This window comes from Coprinopsis cinerea, assembly GCF_000182895.1.
Source record: "Coprinopsis cinerea okayama7#130 chromosome 10 map unlocalized cont3.10, whole genome shotgun sequence".
NCBI classification, from domain to species: Eukaryota; Fungi; Basidiomycota; class Agaricomycetes; order Agaricales; family Psathyrellaceae; genus Coprinopsis; species Coprinopsis cinerea.
In genome coordinates, this window is record NW_003307535.1 from 1,044,623 (window position 1) to 1,059,377 (window position 14,755).

General features: G+C 51.3%; 5 protein-coding genes across 5 annotated transcripts; 3 read left to right on the forward strand and 2 right to left on the reverse strand.

Moving 5' to 3' along the window:
* Positions 1-111: 111 nt before the first annotated feature.
* On the reverse strand, positions 112-3,203 carry CC1G_09103 (hypothetical protein; the record flags this gene model as incomplete). Its single annotated transcript, XM_001834094.2, has 16 exons — positions 112-261; positions 316-422; positions 485-623; positions 675-773; positions 826-890; positions 942-1,182; positions 1,236-1,548; positions 1,603-1,660; positions 1,713-2,078; positions 2,135-2,233; positions 2,404-2,524; positions 2,569-2,706; positions 2,753-2,799; positions 2,858-2,903; positions 2,964-3,003; positions 3,101-3,203. The coding sequence occupies 16 exons, from the start codon at positions 3,201-3,203 to the stop codon at positions 210-212; spliced, it is 2,034 nt and encodes a 677-aa protein (XP_001834146.1). The 3' UTR covers positions 112-209.
* Positions 3,204-4,843: 1,640 nt separating this feature from the next.
* CC1G_15297 (CID1p) lies at positions 4,844-7,130 on the forward strand (the record flags this gene model as incomplete). Its single annotated transcript, XM_002910344.1, has 11 exons — positions 4,844-5,171; positions 5,237-5,323; positions 5,392-5,589; positions 5,640-5,661; positions 5,719-5,857; positions 5,913-5,944; positions 6,000-6,237; positions 6,295-6,348; positions 6,403-6,462; positions 6,515-7,042; positions 7,083-7,130. 11 exons carry the CDS (start codon positions 4,844-4,846, stop codon positions 7,128-7,130), a joined length of 1,734 nt encoding a protein of 577 aa, XP_002910390.1.
* Positions 7,131-7,699: 569 nt separating this feature from the next.
* On the forward strand, positions 7,700-8,521 carry CC1G_15298 (hypothetical protein; the record flags this gene model as incomplete). Its single annotated transcript, XM_002910345.1, has 2 exons — positions 7,700-8,165; positions 8,274-8,521. 2 exons carry the CDS (start codon positions 7,700-7,702, stop codon positions 8,519-8,521), a joined length of 714 nt encoding a protein of 237 aa, XP_002910391.1.
* A 1,964-nt stretch (positions 8,522-10,485) lies between these two features.
* On the reverse strand, positions 10,486-11,114 carry CC1G_09105 (hypothetical protein; the record flags this gene model as incomplete). Its single annotated transcript, XM_001834096.2, has 3 exons — positions 10,486-10,804; positions 10,861-10,932; positions 10,985-11,114. 3 exons carry the CDS (start codon positions 11,112-11,114, stop codon positions 10,683-10,685), a joined length of 324 nt encoding a protein of 107 aa, XP_001834148.2. The 3' UTR covers positions 10,486-10,682.
* Positions 11,115-11,436: 322 nt separating this feature from the next.
* On the forward strand, positions 11,437-14,747 carry CC1G_09106 (karyopherin Kap95; the record flags this gene model as incomplete). The annotated part of the gene is made up of 14 exons (XM_001834097.1): positions 11,437-11,476; positions 11,536-11,594; positions 11,653-11,757; positions 11,816-12,094; positions 12,146-12,298; positions 12,352-12,501; positions 12,554-12,664; positions 12,715-13,358; positions 13,409-13,553; positions 13,605-13,676; positions 13,733-13,874; positions 13,926-14,260; positions 14,315-14,650; positions 14,724-14,747. The coding sequence occupies 14 exons, from the start codon at positions 11,437-11,439 to the stop codon at positions 14,745-14,747; spliced, it is 2,595 nt and encodes an 864-aa protein (XP_001834149.1).
* Between the last annotated feature and the right edge of the window lie 8 nt (positions 14,748-14,755).

A 14,755-nucleotide genomic window follows, 5' to 3' on the forward strand; every position in this document is an offset into this window, starting at 1 on the left:
CACAACTCTGCGTTGCCATAGTGGAGTCGATTAGCATCAAGGAGAAGCGAAAAGAAACGGCGCACGAGTGAGGTGGAATATCACGGCTGACGGTGAGCTTGCGGACATCAAAAGAAGAACCTGATTTCCTATATTTTCCAGTCTTTTTCTAGTTCTAAAGCTTTTCTGGCAGGTAATGTACAGTACGAGCATTCATGGGAAAACGACTGTTACCGATGCTTGTACGCGGCTGGCGATGCGATTGCTGCCTTTGCGAGATCCCTGTAACCGAGGGACGTCAGCGGGCCCCTCAACAGACTGTACACAAAACCATACCCGAAAGCACCCTCAATGCAGTTCTTGACCTCCTTATAGCTAACCACAAGACAGCTCTGTTCATCCCGCGCAACAAGCATAAGCTTTTCGTCCGTCCCAGCGTCCAACTGACAATTGACACGGAACTCGTCAGCAAACCACCGGCGAAAGTAAAACGCCATGTCCTCACCTTGTTCAGACATGTCAACACATGCGACATGTCCAGTACAGGATTGCCGTGCTCATCGACTTGATGGAAGACATAGTCACGGAACAGTTTGATGATATACCGGTCACCCGTTTCTGACCATCGGGGCTCCCGTGCAAACCTGTTTCAAAAAGTATGAGGACAACGCCTTTATCCAGGAGTTGTCACTTACTCTGGCCGCTCATTGATGAACCCGAGCTTCGTCATCAACCTAACCAAGCGGGCATTCTCCAGTTCACTCTGGAGTTCAACCTCAAGGCGGTCGACAGCGCTAAAATGTGGGTGATGAGTGTCAGTAAATACGGCCGTTCCGGGCAGCTTACAGTAAAGCCTCTTCTTGTTCTAGAAGAACACGATGCCTGATGCTATCCAAAACCTGGTCAATACTCTTCAAAGAGAATCAGCGACAATCCCGGACTACTGCATGAATACACTTCACCTTCATGGTCTGCTTGCTGATCAGCCACAAAGCAAGACTTTTAATTTCTTGCCCATAGACTCGTAGCAGATGATCCACGCTCTTCTGGAAATGGGGTCCACTCGAAGCATTGGTGCTTCCACAGCACAAAGCAAAGATTAGCCTCCCAAACTGCGTTAAATCTTCTTGCTGCATCAGGTGAATATCTTGCGGCACGTCGTGCATCAAGACGTCCATTGTGCCGCAGGCGGAAATTCGAATGCTAAAGACAGGCTCAGCTCTTCGAAGTTAGGCGGGGTGATAAGCTGCGCTTACCGGTTCTGACCAGTGATGATGACCTTGCTCGCGTCGAGACCTCGCAAGGCATGGCCAGCCTCGTGCACCCGCTTGATCGCAGTGGCGATCTGGACGATGTATGACCAGATTGTTCGCTCAGGGATGGCAGGCCCTTGACCAATGGCAGGGCTTGCCTGTGGGGTGTAGTGCGTAGTTCCACTTTGATAGCGCCCGAAGCGACTACCTGTGGATCCCGTGGTCGTAGAAGTACTTGATGTTTGTTTGTTCTGCTTGAGATACGTGTCGTAAAGCGTCTTGGCATTCGGGTGGTACGCATAGACCACGACCAAAGCTACACGATAGACGGAAATGAACAACTGTAGAACGCCCAGTAGTCGGTACTCACAGTTATCATCAAATGATCGGGTCGTGAAAGCTTCCTTGAGGCTGACGATCCCTGGATGCTTGAGGTTACTCCAGAATTCGATCGGGGCGAAGGCGCTTGTGTGTATTAACCGATAATCTATCGAGTGATGTAAGTAAAGGGGCGTATCGTTGAGGCTCAGAGAAGGACTTGCTCTCGATCCTTCGAAGGACGTAAGGCAATCCATCTGAAGCTTTGATAGCCCGGTACACTGTGCAGTACCAGTTCCCGAACTTGCGTCTCTCGGTGCCGGGACCTGTGGGTTCTAACGGCACCAAGGTGTGATAGCCTTGTAGTTCCTCGGGGAGGTTCAAGCCTGGAGGAGCGATCCCTCGGATGGTCTCACTCCGTTCTTGAAGAGTCTGTCTCAAATCGGCGGAAGGAGGTACGAAGTGAGTGTTGACGGTAGAAGGTTGGAAATCAGGATAGGCCGTCGGCGTATAGAGGTGGTAGTTGAGCTAAACGGGCGCCAGTAAGGGGGTTGTTCTTGGGTGAACCGTTGAATTGTACATACCGGTTGTCGAAGGAAGACTGGTGGGGCCGCCGCATAATAGGCCGCGGCTGCGGCAGCAGCAGCAGCGTCGCTGTAATCGCCATAGTACTGGGTGCTGAGCTAGAGAGGACATCGTGAGCTGGATCTAGATGTCTGGGTGAGGGGACCAGTGCTAGTCATGGGACGACCCATAGAGAAATCTATTCTGGTATTGGCCTTCCATATTGATTAGAGAAGCTCGTCCCAGACCAGCGCTGGTCTTTCCTCAGTGGTGAATTAGATGAACTTACATCCTCCATTTTCTGGGTGACGCCTTCCATTTGGGAATCTTCAGTGTAGTTCTCATAGCCAGACTGGTCATACTCCTGATAACCCATCTCAGATTGGGACGCGCCATCGTAGGTTGAGCCACTACAGCAGTTAGCCTAAGTTAGTGGATAGCAGGATGAACTCACTCAGTAGTAGCTGCAGGGGTTGATGCAGCGCTAGCGATCCCAGCAGCTATGGCGGAGGCGGATTTGGGCACAAACACCGGAGCATTGACGGCCTGGGCTGACAGAGTGCCAGTCACAACAGGTGATTCAGGGCGTGTGCTGTAGTTTCGTTAGACCGAAGGCGGGGCGTGAAGATATGACGCACCCTCCAGTACTGGGGGGCGGGGCTTGGGCTGGCGGTTCAGGTTCTGTCTTTTGTAATGTGGGTAAGACGCGTCATTCGACAAATGGTAAAGATCCAAGGCCATACCGGAGGGTGGTAGTAGATACAGCCTTTGTCCTGGTATTTACAGTGTCTGTAGACATATTATACATTATCAGTTAACGCTAAGGTCACACTGGGCGGCCGAACTTACCCATAGATTACTATATTTCTACATTGTCTCTGAACGGAATCTGACAGGGAAATCAATGACGGCGTCAACCAGTGGGCACAAGATGCAGACACGATTCTGTCGCGATCCATGCACACATTTCAGCATCGAAGACGCACCTTTTCGCGTTTGTCCTGCAGACTGTTTCGGTGATTCGGGTTCAGTGGTCGGCGGCCTCGCGATCTTAACCGGAGTCGACTGGGCTCGAACGAAGTAGGACATCGAAGACGAAACTAATAATACAAGAAGATTCCAAGATTATGGCGTCCCTGGACAGATTTTGGGACGACCCGACCGTCGTTGGTGGTGGTCGAGGACAAAGAACGGTTATCTGCGTCCGCGCGTATCCTGATCGCAACAAACAGTGCACGCGTTCAGCTTTCCCTTCTACACCCATCATCGTGCCGCTACCCCCAGAATGCCTGCTTATCTCCAAGGCTATGTCCACGCTCGAGTCTGGGTAAATTGGGAGGCTGATTAAAGACTACACCCGTTACCGTCAATGGCTCTAGCCCAATCCACAAGTTTCTCTCAGGTGGCGCCTGAAGGGTCGTAGGTTCTTCATCTCCGCGAAAACAAGTCACCAGATACCTTACTCAAGACAAGGCTGACTGGTATGCCTATTTGGAAGGGTCCCCAATGAATAGGAATGCTGACTTGACCTTAATGAACTGGTATGCATGCTGTGGCTTTAAGCCTTGATCATGAGGCATAACACGACGAGCACGGGCAAGTTTGGGTTTCCAGTTTCAAACCCACGGCCGACCTTTGCCCGCCTCGTTCCTTCCTCTATCGCTGGCGCAGAGCACTCCCAGAGCCAAAGGAACACGAGGTGATCCAGCACCCCACCTCAGCTTGCCCGGATCTGCGTGGCCCTCACGGCCCATTAACATGTTAACATGTAGCGAGGCTTGGGCGGCTCTGAATACCCCATCTGTATCGTAACATGACGTTTGATTCCAGGGATGATATTCAACATGGGGTTTGGCTCGCCGTTAGCAAAGACTAAATCCGTCGACAATAAGACGTTTTCCGGGGTGCGGATGCAAGTCAATTCAACTCCCCGGCCGGGTATGATGCCCTGTTCACCGCCTGACTCGACGCTACTCGAAACGGGTATAGTCCCATTGTCGAGTTTGCCGCTATGTTATGAGGCGTCTACCTGCTTCGTCGAGCGTGATAACTCAGGACGATAGACAAGGGCCTTTTCCGATAATCTCACCGCCCAAGTTCCCGTTACGGGTATAACTACTCGGGGCGCTGGATTCGGGATCCCTTTGCAGTTTCCTGTTTTCGACCTCATGGCGATATGTTGTTCTCGATTGGTTCTTTTGGTTGGGAAGTCTAATTTGATCGTTCTTCTGGGCCTCACATGAGTGCCTGACATATCTCGAATAAGGACAATACCAGGTGGGTGAAGTCACCCCTGCGGTCGAATTATGACTATAGATAACCGCCACATCAGCTTCCCAGTTTCACAGCACTTTCTTTACGATTCGAACCAACCTGTTGGGAAGGCTATTCGATAGGCCACGATGAAACAACGATGTGGATGTATTTTCATTTAGAAAACATGAAAAGAAACATGAGATGGAAGGCAGATAGAGGGTACAGTCCCGTGTGAGCGCGCGGACTTATAAGGAGACACCTTCCATATGAAGACGGAGGCTATCTTTTGTGAGGACGATTCCCCGTAGGACCCTTCAGCTTGTCCTTGCAATCAGGCCACCACGACGGACCCAATTCGACCGCCGTCATCGTTAACGTCGACAACACTGGCTTCGACAACGACGGCCTTTAGCTCAACACCGACAACGACGATCAAGCCAGAGGCTTCGTCGCTGCCCGCACCACTCACACCTATGGCCTATTCCCAGTCGCTCAGCCCATCCGCCACTTACCGCGACGTCAACAACATGCAGAGCCAGCCAGTACCGACGTCGTCAGTCCACAGCTCGCCTGTTATTCAAGCTATCCAGCATCCGAGGCAGGCCTCGAAACAGCGCTTCGTCGCCGAGCTCTCCCAATGCCTCTTCGACTTTGTGATCCAGTTGCTGCCGACCCAAGAGGAGATGGCTGTCAAGGAGGACGTCCGCAAACTGCTCGAACGTCTTATTCGTACAATCGAACCCGACAGCAGACTGCTTTCCTTTGGCAGCACCGCCAATGGTTTCAGTCTGAGGAACTCTGGTAGGCCCAGTCGTCGGTTCTACCTAACGACCGTGCTCTGACCAGTCCAACCCCATGTTCCTTAGATATGGATTTGTGTTGTCTGATCGATTCAGACGACAAGCTCTCTGCAGCGGATTTGGTGACGATGCTTGGGGATCTGTTGGAACGGGGTATGTCGCCCGGGATCCTTGCCGTTCCTTACAACTCCCTCACCGCTGATTGGCCCTGTCCTTTGTAGAAACCAAGTTTCACGTTAAACCGCTCCCTCACGCTCGGATACCTATCGTGAAGCTCACGTTGGACCCCTCTCCAGGACTTCCACACGGCATAGCATGCGATATCGGATTCGAGAACAGGCTCGCGTTGGAAAATACCCGCCTCCTCATGTGCTATGCTATGATAGATCCAACCAGGGTACGAACAATGGTTCTCTTTCGTAAGTACTTCCATCTCTTGGGAATGGCTGATATTTATTCTGTCATCCAGTCAAAGTGTGGAGCAAGAGACGGTGAGTGCAAGTTCTCGACAACTGGAATGATTACCATCTCAACGAGGAACGCTTTAGCAAAATCAACTCCCCCTACAAAGGAACATTATCGTCTTATGGTTATGTTTTGCTCGTAATTTATTTCCTGGTACACGTCAAGAACCCTCCAGTGTTGCCTAATCTACAACAGATGCCTCCATTACGCCCTATCACGACAGTGAGTGGTCCTCCTGTTCTAAACTTAGCTGGTGGCGCTCAACTTGGTTCTTTAGGAGGAAACACATTTGAATGGACATAATATTTGGTGAGATTGAGCTCGTTAAAGTCGCTGAACGCGTTGCTGACGACCTCTTCTATAGGTTTTTCGACGACATCGATCTGCTCAGGCAACGTTGGCGGTCGGAGAACACAGAATCCGTGGCTGAGTTGTATGTATCCCATCCTTTCACCTTTCTGCTTCTCGTTCTCATTGCTATTCCTATGGCCAGAATGATCGACTTCTTCCGATATTTCGCCCGTGACTTTCAATACAACAACGGCGTTGCTTCCATCCGAGCTGGCCTACTCAAAAAAGACGCCAAGGGATGGCAAAGCGATGTAATTGCCACTTTCACCGTCCTTCTGAATCGACCGTTACTGACAGATCTCTAACAGCAATACTCCAGCCGGTATGACCCCGGACGGGAGCGGAATAGGCTATGTATCGAGGTACGGCAAATCCGTTCGGATAATTGTTGTTAATGAACTAATCACATTGTTTAGGACCCGTTCGAGTTGGACTACAATGTCGCACGTTGTGTGACGAAGGACGGACTGTATACAGTAAGAGATTTACTCATTGTTACGATACAACGCTGACCATTATTTCTTCCAGATCCGCGGTGAATTTATGCGGGCTTCGCGGATACTTGCTGCGCGACCGGAAAGGGCGATTGTCGCCATCGCGGAACTCTGTGAAGAGCGCAAAGACGAAGAGTTGGTTCAGGCACCAACCTACAGCTCATCACGGCCTTCGCCTATCCCACCTCAAACACCGTACACAGTCGGTTCCAACTCATTACGGCCGAAAAATGCCCCCCCTGAGAGGCTTTCGCCTCCCACTCAGTTCTTCGAACCTGCCGTTGAACTAGAGACCAAAGCACCACATCCTCAGGTACCGAGGCAACCTCCCCCACCTCCTGAGCACATGGCTCCGAAGAGGTCGAAATGGACGAGCCCGCCACCGCCCGATGCGCCATCCGTTGATCACACCCTCTTCCAAAGCCAGTTTGACAAGAGTTTGGAGCTTGCAACTGCCCCCACCGAAGCCCGAGAAAAGGAGGCCAGTGGTTCGGAAACTAACAGCGACATCTTCACAGACGAAGATCGTTCGGACGCTGCTGAATCCGATGATATCTCATCAGTGCGATCCTACACTGAAGGGACTTCGCTGACCAACCCAGGACTTGCACGCCGACCATCCTGGCATATGCCTCTTGGCGGACGGTTAGCTCAGTACCACGACAACGGGAATACCGCGCCATTACCTTCTTCATCGCGTCCTTCTCTGGCCTCACGGGGTCGAATACCTCGAACGGAGCGGGTAGACCACTTGCCCAACGCCTTCCGCAATCTCCCCGAATTCGTACCGACTGCACGTTCAGACTTCTCGTCGAGACGCCAATCGACTGGTCCTGTGTCATTACGCTCTTTCAAAAACGGTAATCACAGCTGGTCTTCACATACCCCATCGTCCAACAACACTTCTCTTCCTCCATCTCCGGAATTGCCTATCGAATCCCGTTATAATGAAGCTTCTACTGTATTTTATCAAACCGCCGGCACGCGCTCACCTCGGTCTAACATCGTATACCCCATTCTTCCTGGATCTCAAAGCTCACTTTTGTCTCAATATCAGTCTCAACAACACTCGCCTATTTCACCTTCATTACAAAATTCGCATTTCCAATCACAGTTCATTGGACAACAACAACAACAGCAACAAATTCGGATTCCTCCTGATATTCTCCCGGCCAACGTGCAGCCTGCATTGTCTTCTTTGAATCCAAGAGCAAGGACGATGTCTGGACGGTCGTCGACTGGACCTGATACGCCTACTCCTGGCCCGCCTTATACTCATTCGCATTCTAATTCGACGACGACGGTTACGGCACCGACTCCGCCCCCGCATACGACCCAGTTTGTTCCTCAGCAACCGCAGCCGGCGTACAACCGTTCTCCGCTGATTCTAGCGCAGATGGCAGCTGCACAGTCGCGCTTAGCAGCGTCCGGTAACACCAATGCCGCCAATCCCACTCCCAATGGGAACGCCAATGTCCACCCGCAGAGTAGTCAGTATATGACGGCCGAGTCCCCTGATCATTTGTCTACTGGGCAGAGTAGTACAGGCTCGGTATCGCCGAACAGGTCAGCGGGAGATTCGAGTGGAAGTTCGCCTACGCCTTCGTCTAATGGGTATTCTACGTCTATTTCGAGGTCGCCGTCGCCTGCTTCGCCGTCTTCGCAGCCTACTTCACCGCCGAGGGGTACGATGGGCCTCAAACATCCCGGTCACCATCCTCTTCAACCTCATCATCCCCATCATCCGCCGGGTCATCACCACCCAGGTCATCCTCATCATCATCATCGTCTAGGACATCATCATCCAGGACATCTTGGCCATCATCCGAGTCATTTGGGTCATCAGCAGAATGGGAAGGTTAATGTGAATGTTGGAGTTGTGGGTGAGGAAGATGCGGGTGTGGAGGGGTTTGCGACGTCGTTTTCGGCGTTGACTGTTAGAGAGGAGGGGGATGGGGAGGGGCATCATCCCCATCATCATATGGGTGTGGTGCCCGCGAAGGAGTACTTGATTGAGGGAGTCGGAGATGGTGGGCGCTAGTACTGGTGACATACCCGTTGTGGTGTGTGTCTTTGGTGGGGGGGAGGCGAGTCGGTGGATGGTTGCGGAGAGGATGGGGAGTTTTGCGCATGCGTTCATGGTGCCTCTGGTTGTGAATGCCGTGGTCTGTGAGGTTCGAAGGCTCTCTATAGATGTGGCTTCTTCGTTGAAGTTGCAAGGAGGACCTGAAGAACCTGATGAAATGGGGTCGTGTCTCTGCTTCTCGCTTCTCGCGCTGCCGTCGTCGTCGTCGTCCCTGTCGCCATTCCATCCGCGTCCTGTCACATCATCATCCAAATTCAAATGAACACCGACTTTCGAGATTTTCCCTGCCTCAAATCTTTGCTACCAGTTAAACACGACGACGACCGACTGTTTCGGATTAGGGATGAGCGCGGGCACAAGGACGAATGGTTAAATGCTTGAAGGAAGGAAGGACTGGCGAGCACGAAAACGACGATTCGGTATTGGCGGGAAGAAGATTTCATTCGGGATGGTACGATGTTCCCTTTCGCGGGCGTCGTTGTATCACTATTACAGCAGGAAAACGGAATTAGGATCGGATTGGTGGGTGGGTGGGTTCTGGTAGATGGGTGCGCTGTCGGTGGCGGAGCGGTTGAGGATGGGCTTGAGTATTGGCGGGTTGGCGAGGATGTGCTGATCGGGGATGTCTTCAACCTTCCGGACTCCTCATCGGAAAACGACGGGCTGTAGCCGTCTATTGGAAACCTTGGTACGGTACAAAAGGACTACATCGGATTTCATTTTTCATTCATTTTTTCGTGTGTTCGTTAGTTCGTTGTTTCTTCTCATTCCATCTTCATTCAGTAACACTTCATTCAATCGGCCTTCCATCCAGTCTCATTCATGTCAAGTTCACTATTGTTCATTCGACAACCCTTCACCCAGTCCTCATTCAATCATTCTTCATCCAGTCTTCATCCAGTCTCATTCCATCCCTTCACCAATCATGATTTCCATCATCTCCTTTTCGCAGTGTCGTCCTGAATTCATTCATGCCCTTTTCACGATGTTTTCTTTTCGATTTGGTCCTGGCTCCAGTCTTTTGTTGGGTGGAAGGGTTACAATTCATGTGCTCGACGTTCATGCTTTTTACGAGTCCTTTTCCCCTTTGTTCCTTTGCTCCCGCGCGAGTCTTTTTTGCCCCATCGCCCTACCCGTCTTAAAATTCGTGATTTTGTATACCTTGCTTCACGTCGTCGTTCGTCGTCGTTTGATTTTTTCCAGGTTGGTTCTGGATCATTTTCTGGTACCTAGCTCCCTTGGCTTCAGCCTTCGACCTCCCTATCCTCCGGTTCACCCCATCATTTACCTATTCTATTCTGCTCAACGCTCGGACATGATTTTATGACCTTTTTTTCTTCTTTCGTTCTTCTTCGTCCTGAGGGAGAGCTAACCTATTCGTTACGCGTATCATATATCTTTTACTACGTTAGTTATTATTTTTGCCCTTTCCTTCCCCTTTCCTTTTCTTTAGTTCTTTCTTTCTTGCATGTTCGTCATGTTACAGTTCTTCATGTTCGTTTCACCTTTTTTATACAAGTAGTTCAGAGCTTCGTGTTTTGTTTTTTGTAATGAGGACGATTTGATCTCGAGTTGAGTTGGTTGGTTCAAGGTTGCGTTGACTCTGGATATATAATCATCTCTGCCCTGTTAAAGCTGTCACGGTGTATGGGGCTCGAGCGATGATATTGCATGATCGTGGTGATTTCGCGGGATACATGCATGTATACCGGTACCAAGCATACAGCTCTCTGGGAGGTTTTATGAGGGTTGAAGATAACATGGGGTGAGCATTAGAGGATAGGCAGGCGAGAGTACACATTCAAGTTGAAGAACTTGTACCTGAGTCTGGAAGGCGCCAACCTGGGTAGCCACTGATGCCATATGACTTTGGGTGAGATGGGATGGTTTCTGAGAATAGACCAGATGAAGTCTCGAAGTAGTAACCAGCACCCAGTCGAGTCAGGCGCAATAAAAATGGAGAGAATTGTGACTAGAGTACAAGGCCATTCGTCCCTGCTTTATTCTCTGTGGTTCAGGGCACAGGGCAATCTGGAGGGAGCATGTTGTATATTATCGGCTTTCAAGGGAAATGGAGAACATGGAAATAAAGTACAAGGGTGCCACACCGGTCGGACTACTCTTCGCTGACGAAGGGGTTGGCGATCTCTTCAAAGCCGTCTACGGGGCTGAGGAGTGTGATGGTCGGGCCGCGCAGGACGACGAGGCCGAGTGAGCGTTTCTTGTAAGGGTTGGATGCTGTGCTTCAGGGTCAGGGCAAGGTGACGATTAGCGAAGGGCTTGAGTTGCCGCACCTGAGACTTCCTCCTCGACCTCGTCTAGTACAAGGTTCAGCAGCTGGTCATAGCCTTTCAGGACGCCGATCACTGCCGGGGTGCATGAGTTATGGGTTCATGGGTGGATTGGGGAGAGGCGTACCTTCGCGTCCGCCAGTGAATTTGACTCTGATCTTTTCGTTGACATACTTTGAGAGGTCGAGGATGGCCTCGCGTTTGGGTTTGTCGGCTGGTGGGCCTGATGAGGACGGTGCTGGCCTGCCTCCCCTCATGGGGGTTCCACCGCGAGGCGCACCACGAGCTGGAGCACGGCCCTATATGATCAGTTAAGAGGTTTAGTGAATACTGAGTGAGAAGCTACGAACGCGATCTGCCATAATTTTTTTGTTTTCGAAAAGAAAGAAGAGATAAAGGGAATTGAAAGGGCTGATTTTGATATTTTACATAAACGGAGCGTGGGCCAAAGCAGTGCTTGCACCGAAACGCCATCCACAACAAAACGCTTTTTCGTCTCTCCTCAACAACTCTTGCTTCTTCAAATCTTTTTAGTCTTTCTTTCCTATAATCCAAAGTAATCGCCCACATCCACAAGTCATGAACGCTACAGAACTCCTCGCCAACACTCTCTCCCCAGGTGAATGCCACAACTATATTGCCCTTCAACGTCCAGTGCTCACCCGATAACCGTTCCAGATGCCAATACGCGTCAAGATGCCACCCAGAAGCTCGAGACAGCGTCCAGGGAGAATTATGTGCGTCGTACAGTCTCGTAGAACCCTTTTTTCGCGCGATTTCTGACTCGGTTTGTAGCCGGAATACATGTTGATGCTTTCATCGGTGCTCGTCAACGAAAGCGCACCCATCCATGTCCGCAACGCCGCTGGTCTCGCTCTCAAAAACACGCTATCCGCTCGGGTACGCCGTCTCTGTCGTCCCACAGCTCTCCCCTTTGCCCATCTTTTGATCACCACAGGAAGCCGCGCGACAAACCGAGTACAGCACGAGGTGGTTGGCCCTCGCCAGCGACATAAAATCAAAGATCAAGCAGGACGCTCTCCTCACCCTCGCTTCTCCAAATGCAAAGGCCGGCAGCTTCGCTTCCCAGGTCGTCGCTGCCATTGCTGCCACAGAGCTCCCAGATAACCAGTGGCCAGACTTGATTGAAGTCCTCCTCGGTTTCATTAACAATCAGGAAAACACAAACCTCAGAATAGCAACCCTCCAGACTATCGGTTTCATTTGCGAGGCTATCGTGCGTTCAACTCGCCTTGATCCGCCGTGATACAACTGATCCTTGCTGCAGAAACCAGAAATCCTCAGTCTCAGAGCGAACGAGATCCTTACGGCCGTCATCCATGGCGCAAGAAAGGAGGAGCCCTCTGCAGAAGTCCAGCTGGCTGCCATCCACGCACTCTTCAACTCGCTCGAATTCATCCGGGAGAACTTTGAACGAGAGGTAAAGACTTTTTTTCACTTCATAAGCGCCCGATCTCAACTCTTTTGTCTCAGGGCGAGCGAAATTATATCATGCAAGTGGTGTGCGAGGCGACGCAAAATGCTTCAGTCCAGGTTCAGGTGGCTGCCTATGAGTGTCTCGTGCGGATCATGAGTCTCTATTACGACAAGATGGCGCTCTACATGGAACAGGCTCTGTTCGGAGTGAGTCAGTTCCCCAAATCAACCGCAATCCCCATGCTCACTCGACCCTTAGCTTACCGTCGTGGGAATGAAGCACCCTGATGAACGTGTTGCACTTCAAGCTGTCGAGTTCTGGTCCACTGTTTGTGAGGAGGAAGTCGAGTTGGCCATTGAGGCGCAAGAGGTGTGTACTATCGGATCACCACAGGCATGAGTCACTTACAATCCACCAAGGCTTCCGAGTTTGGCGAGCAACCCGAAGTCGAATCGAAGCACTTTGCAAAGATCGCTCTGCCTGAAATCGTCCCAGTCTTATTGCAACTTTTGACCAAACAGGAGGAAGATGCCGATGAGGACGAGTGGAATGTCTCCATGGCGGCAGGTACATGTTTGTCCCTCCTTGCAGGCGCCGTCCAGGACAGCATCGTCAGCGCCGTCATTCCTTTCATCGAGGCGCACATCAAGTCTGAGGACTGGCATTTCCGGGAAGCTGCCGTCATGACCTTTGGCTCCATCCTCGAGGGACCCGATCCTGCCGTCCTCACTCCTCTCGTCAACCAGGCTTTGCCTTTGTTGATCGATATGATGAACGATTCCAACGTGCATGTCAAGGATACCACTGCCTGGACTTTGGGCCGAATTTGCGACTTGTTGATCACCACCATCAAGCCCGATGTACACCTCCACCCTCTTATCTCGGCGCTGGTCACTGGTTTGAACGACTCGCCGAGGATTGTGGCCAACTGCTGCTGGGCTTTGATGAATTTGGCTGAGCAGATTGGGCTGTATTATGAGGATGAGAACGAGGCTGCGCAGACTGGTCCATTGTCGCGATACTATGAGGGCATTATGACCAGCTTGCTTCGCGTTACTGAGAGGTGAGGTGTCTTCTTTGCCCTACCGTTTCAGTTGTTGACCTTTGATACAGTGGAAGCAACGAGGCCAACTTCAGGACTGCTGCCTATGAAGCCATCACTTCCTACGTCAAGGAGGCTACTCCCGATGTCATTCCCGTCGTCCAGACTACTGCCGTTACGATCTTGGGTCGCATGGAACATCTCCTCAATATCCAGGTGAAGTCTACCGTTCTACTTGGCTGTTTGCCCTTGCTCATTGGCGTTTAGAACCAAATCGTGGGTGTTGATGATCGCAACAACTGGAACGAGCTCCAAGGCAACTTCTGCAATGTCATCGCGGTATGTCCTTCAGTTTCTCGCGTTTGGCCCTTGATCTGATAAACCGTTCTGTGCAGCATGTTGCTCGTAAACTCGGTGCTGGTATCCAACCCTTGGGTGATCGCATCATGACCTTGACTTTGCAACTCATCGCTGCTGCCGGCAAGACTTCAACAGTACTCGAGGATGCTTTCCTCGTCGTCGGTGCTCTCTGCGGAGGTTTGTCCTTCATTGCCTAACGGAAACATCTCTTAACATGTTCACCGTTAGCTCTCGAGGCCGGTTTCGCACCCTACATCAACGCCTTCCTGCCCTACCTCTACCCCGCCCTCAAGGCACACGAAGACTCCCACCTGTGCACTGTCTCCGTTGGCCTCATCGGCGACATCTCCCGTGCCTTGGGCGAGCAGAGTGCCTCGTTTGCCGGGTCATTCATGACTGTCCTCCTCGAGAACTTGCAGAGCGAGGTGTTGAACCGAAACGTCAAGATCACCGTTCTCTCGACGTTTGGAGATATTGCGCTTGCGATTGGGCCTGCGTTTGAGCCTTATTTGGAGACGACTATGAATGTGCTTAGGCAGGCTGGAGCTGTTGAGCCCAATCCTGTGAGTGAATTTTTGGATTTTTGTTGGGTTTGGGTGCTGATGAGGGTTGTGTAGCTGGATTATGAGCTTCTCGATTATGTTGGGCAACTCCGGGAGGGTATTTTGGAGGCTTATACTGGTATTGTGACGGGTCTTAAGAAGACCGAGAAAGTGAACCTCCTCCTGCCCTACGCCCAAGGCATCTTCGACCTGATCCACCGCTGCCTGATTGACGAAGAGCGAACGGATGCTCTTGTCCGGTTGGCGTATGGTTTGATTGGTGATTTGGCTGATTGCTTCCCTGCTGGCCAGATTAAGCCTTTGTTGCTTCAGCAGTGGGTTGTTGCTGAGTTGAGGAGTAAGCTTAGGATGCCCAGCGAGACCAAGAAGACTATGAGGTGGGCAAGGGAGGTATGTGGCAGATTCTTTTTTCCGCGATGTCCTGGGTTGTGAACGGAAGCTGATTGGCTGTTTCTCTTTGCAGATGGTCAAGATTGCTACGCAGTAAACGACATA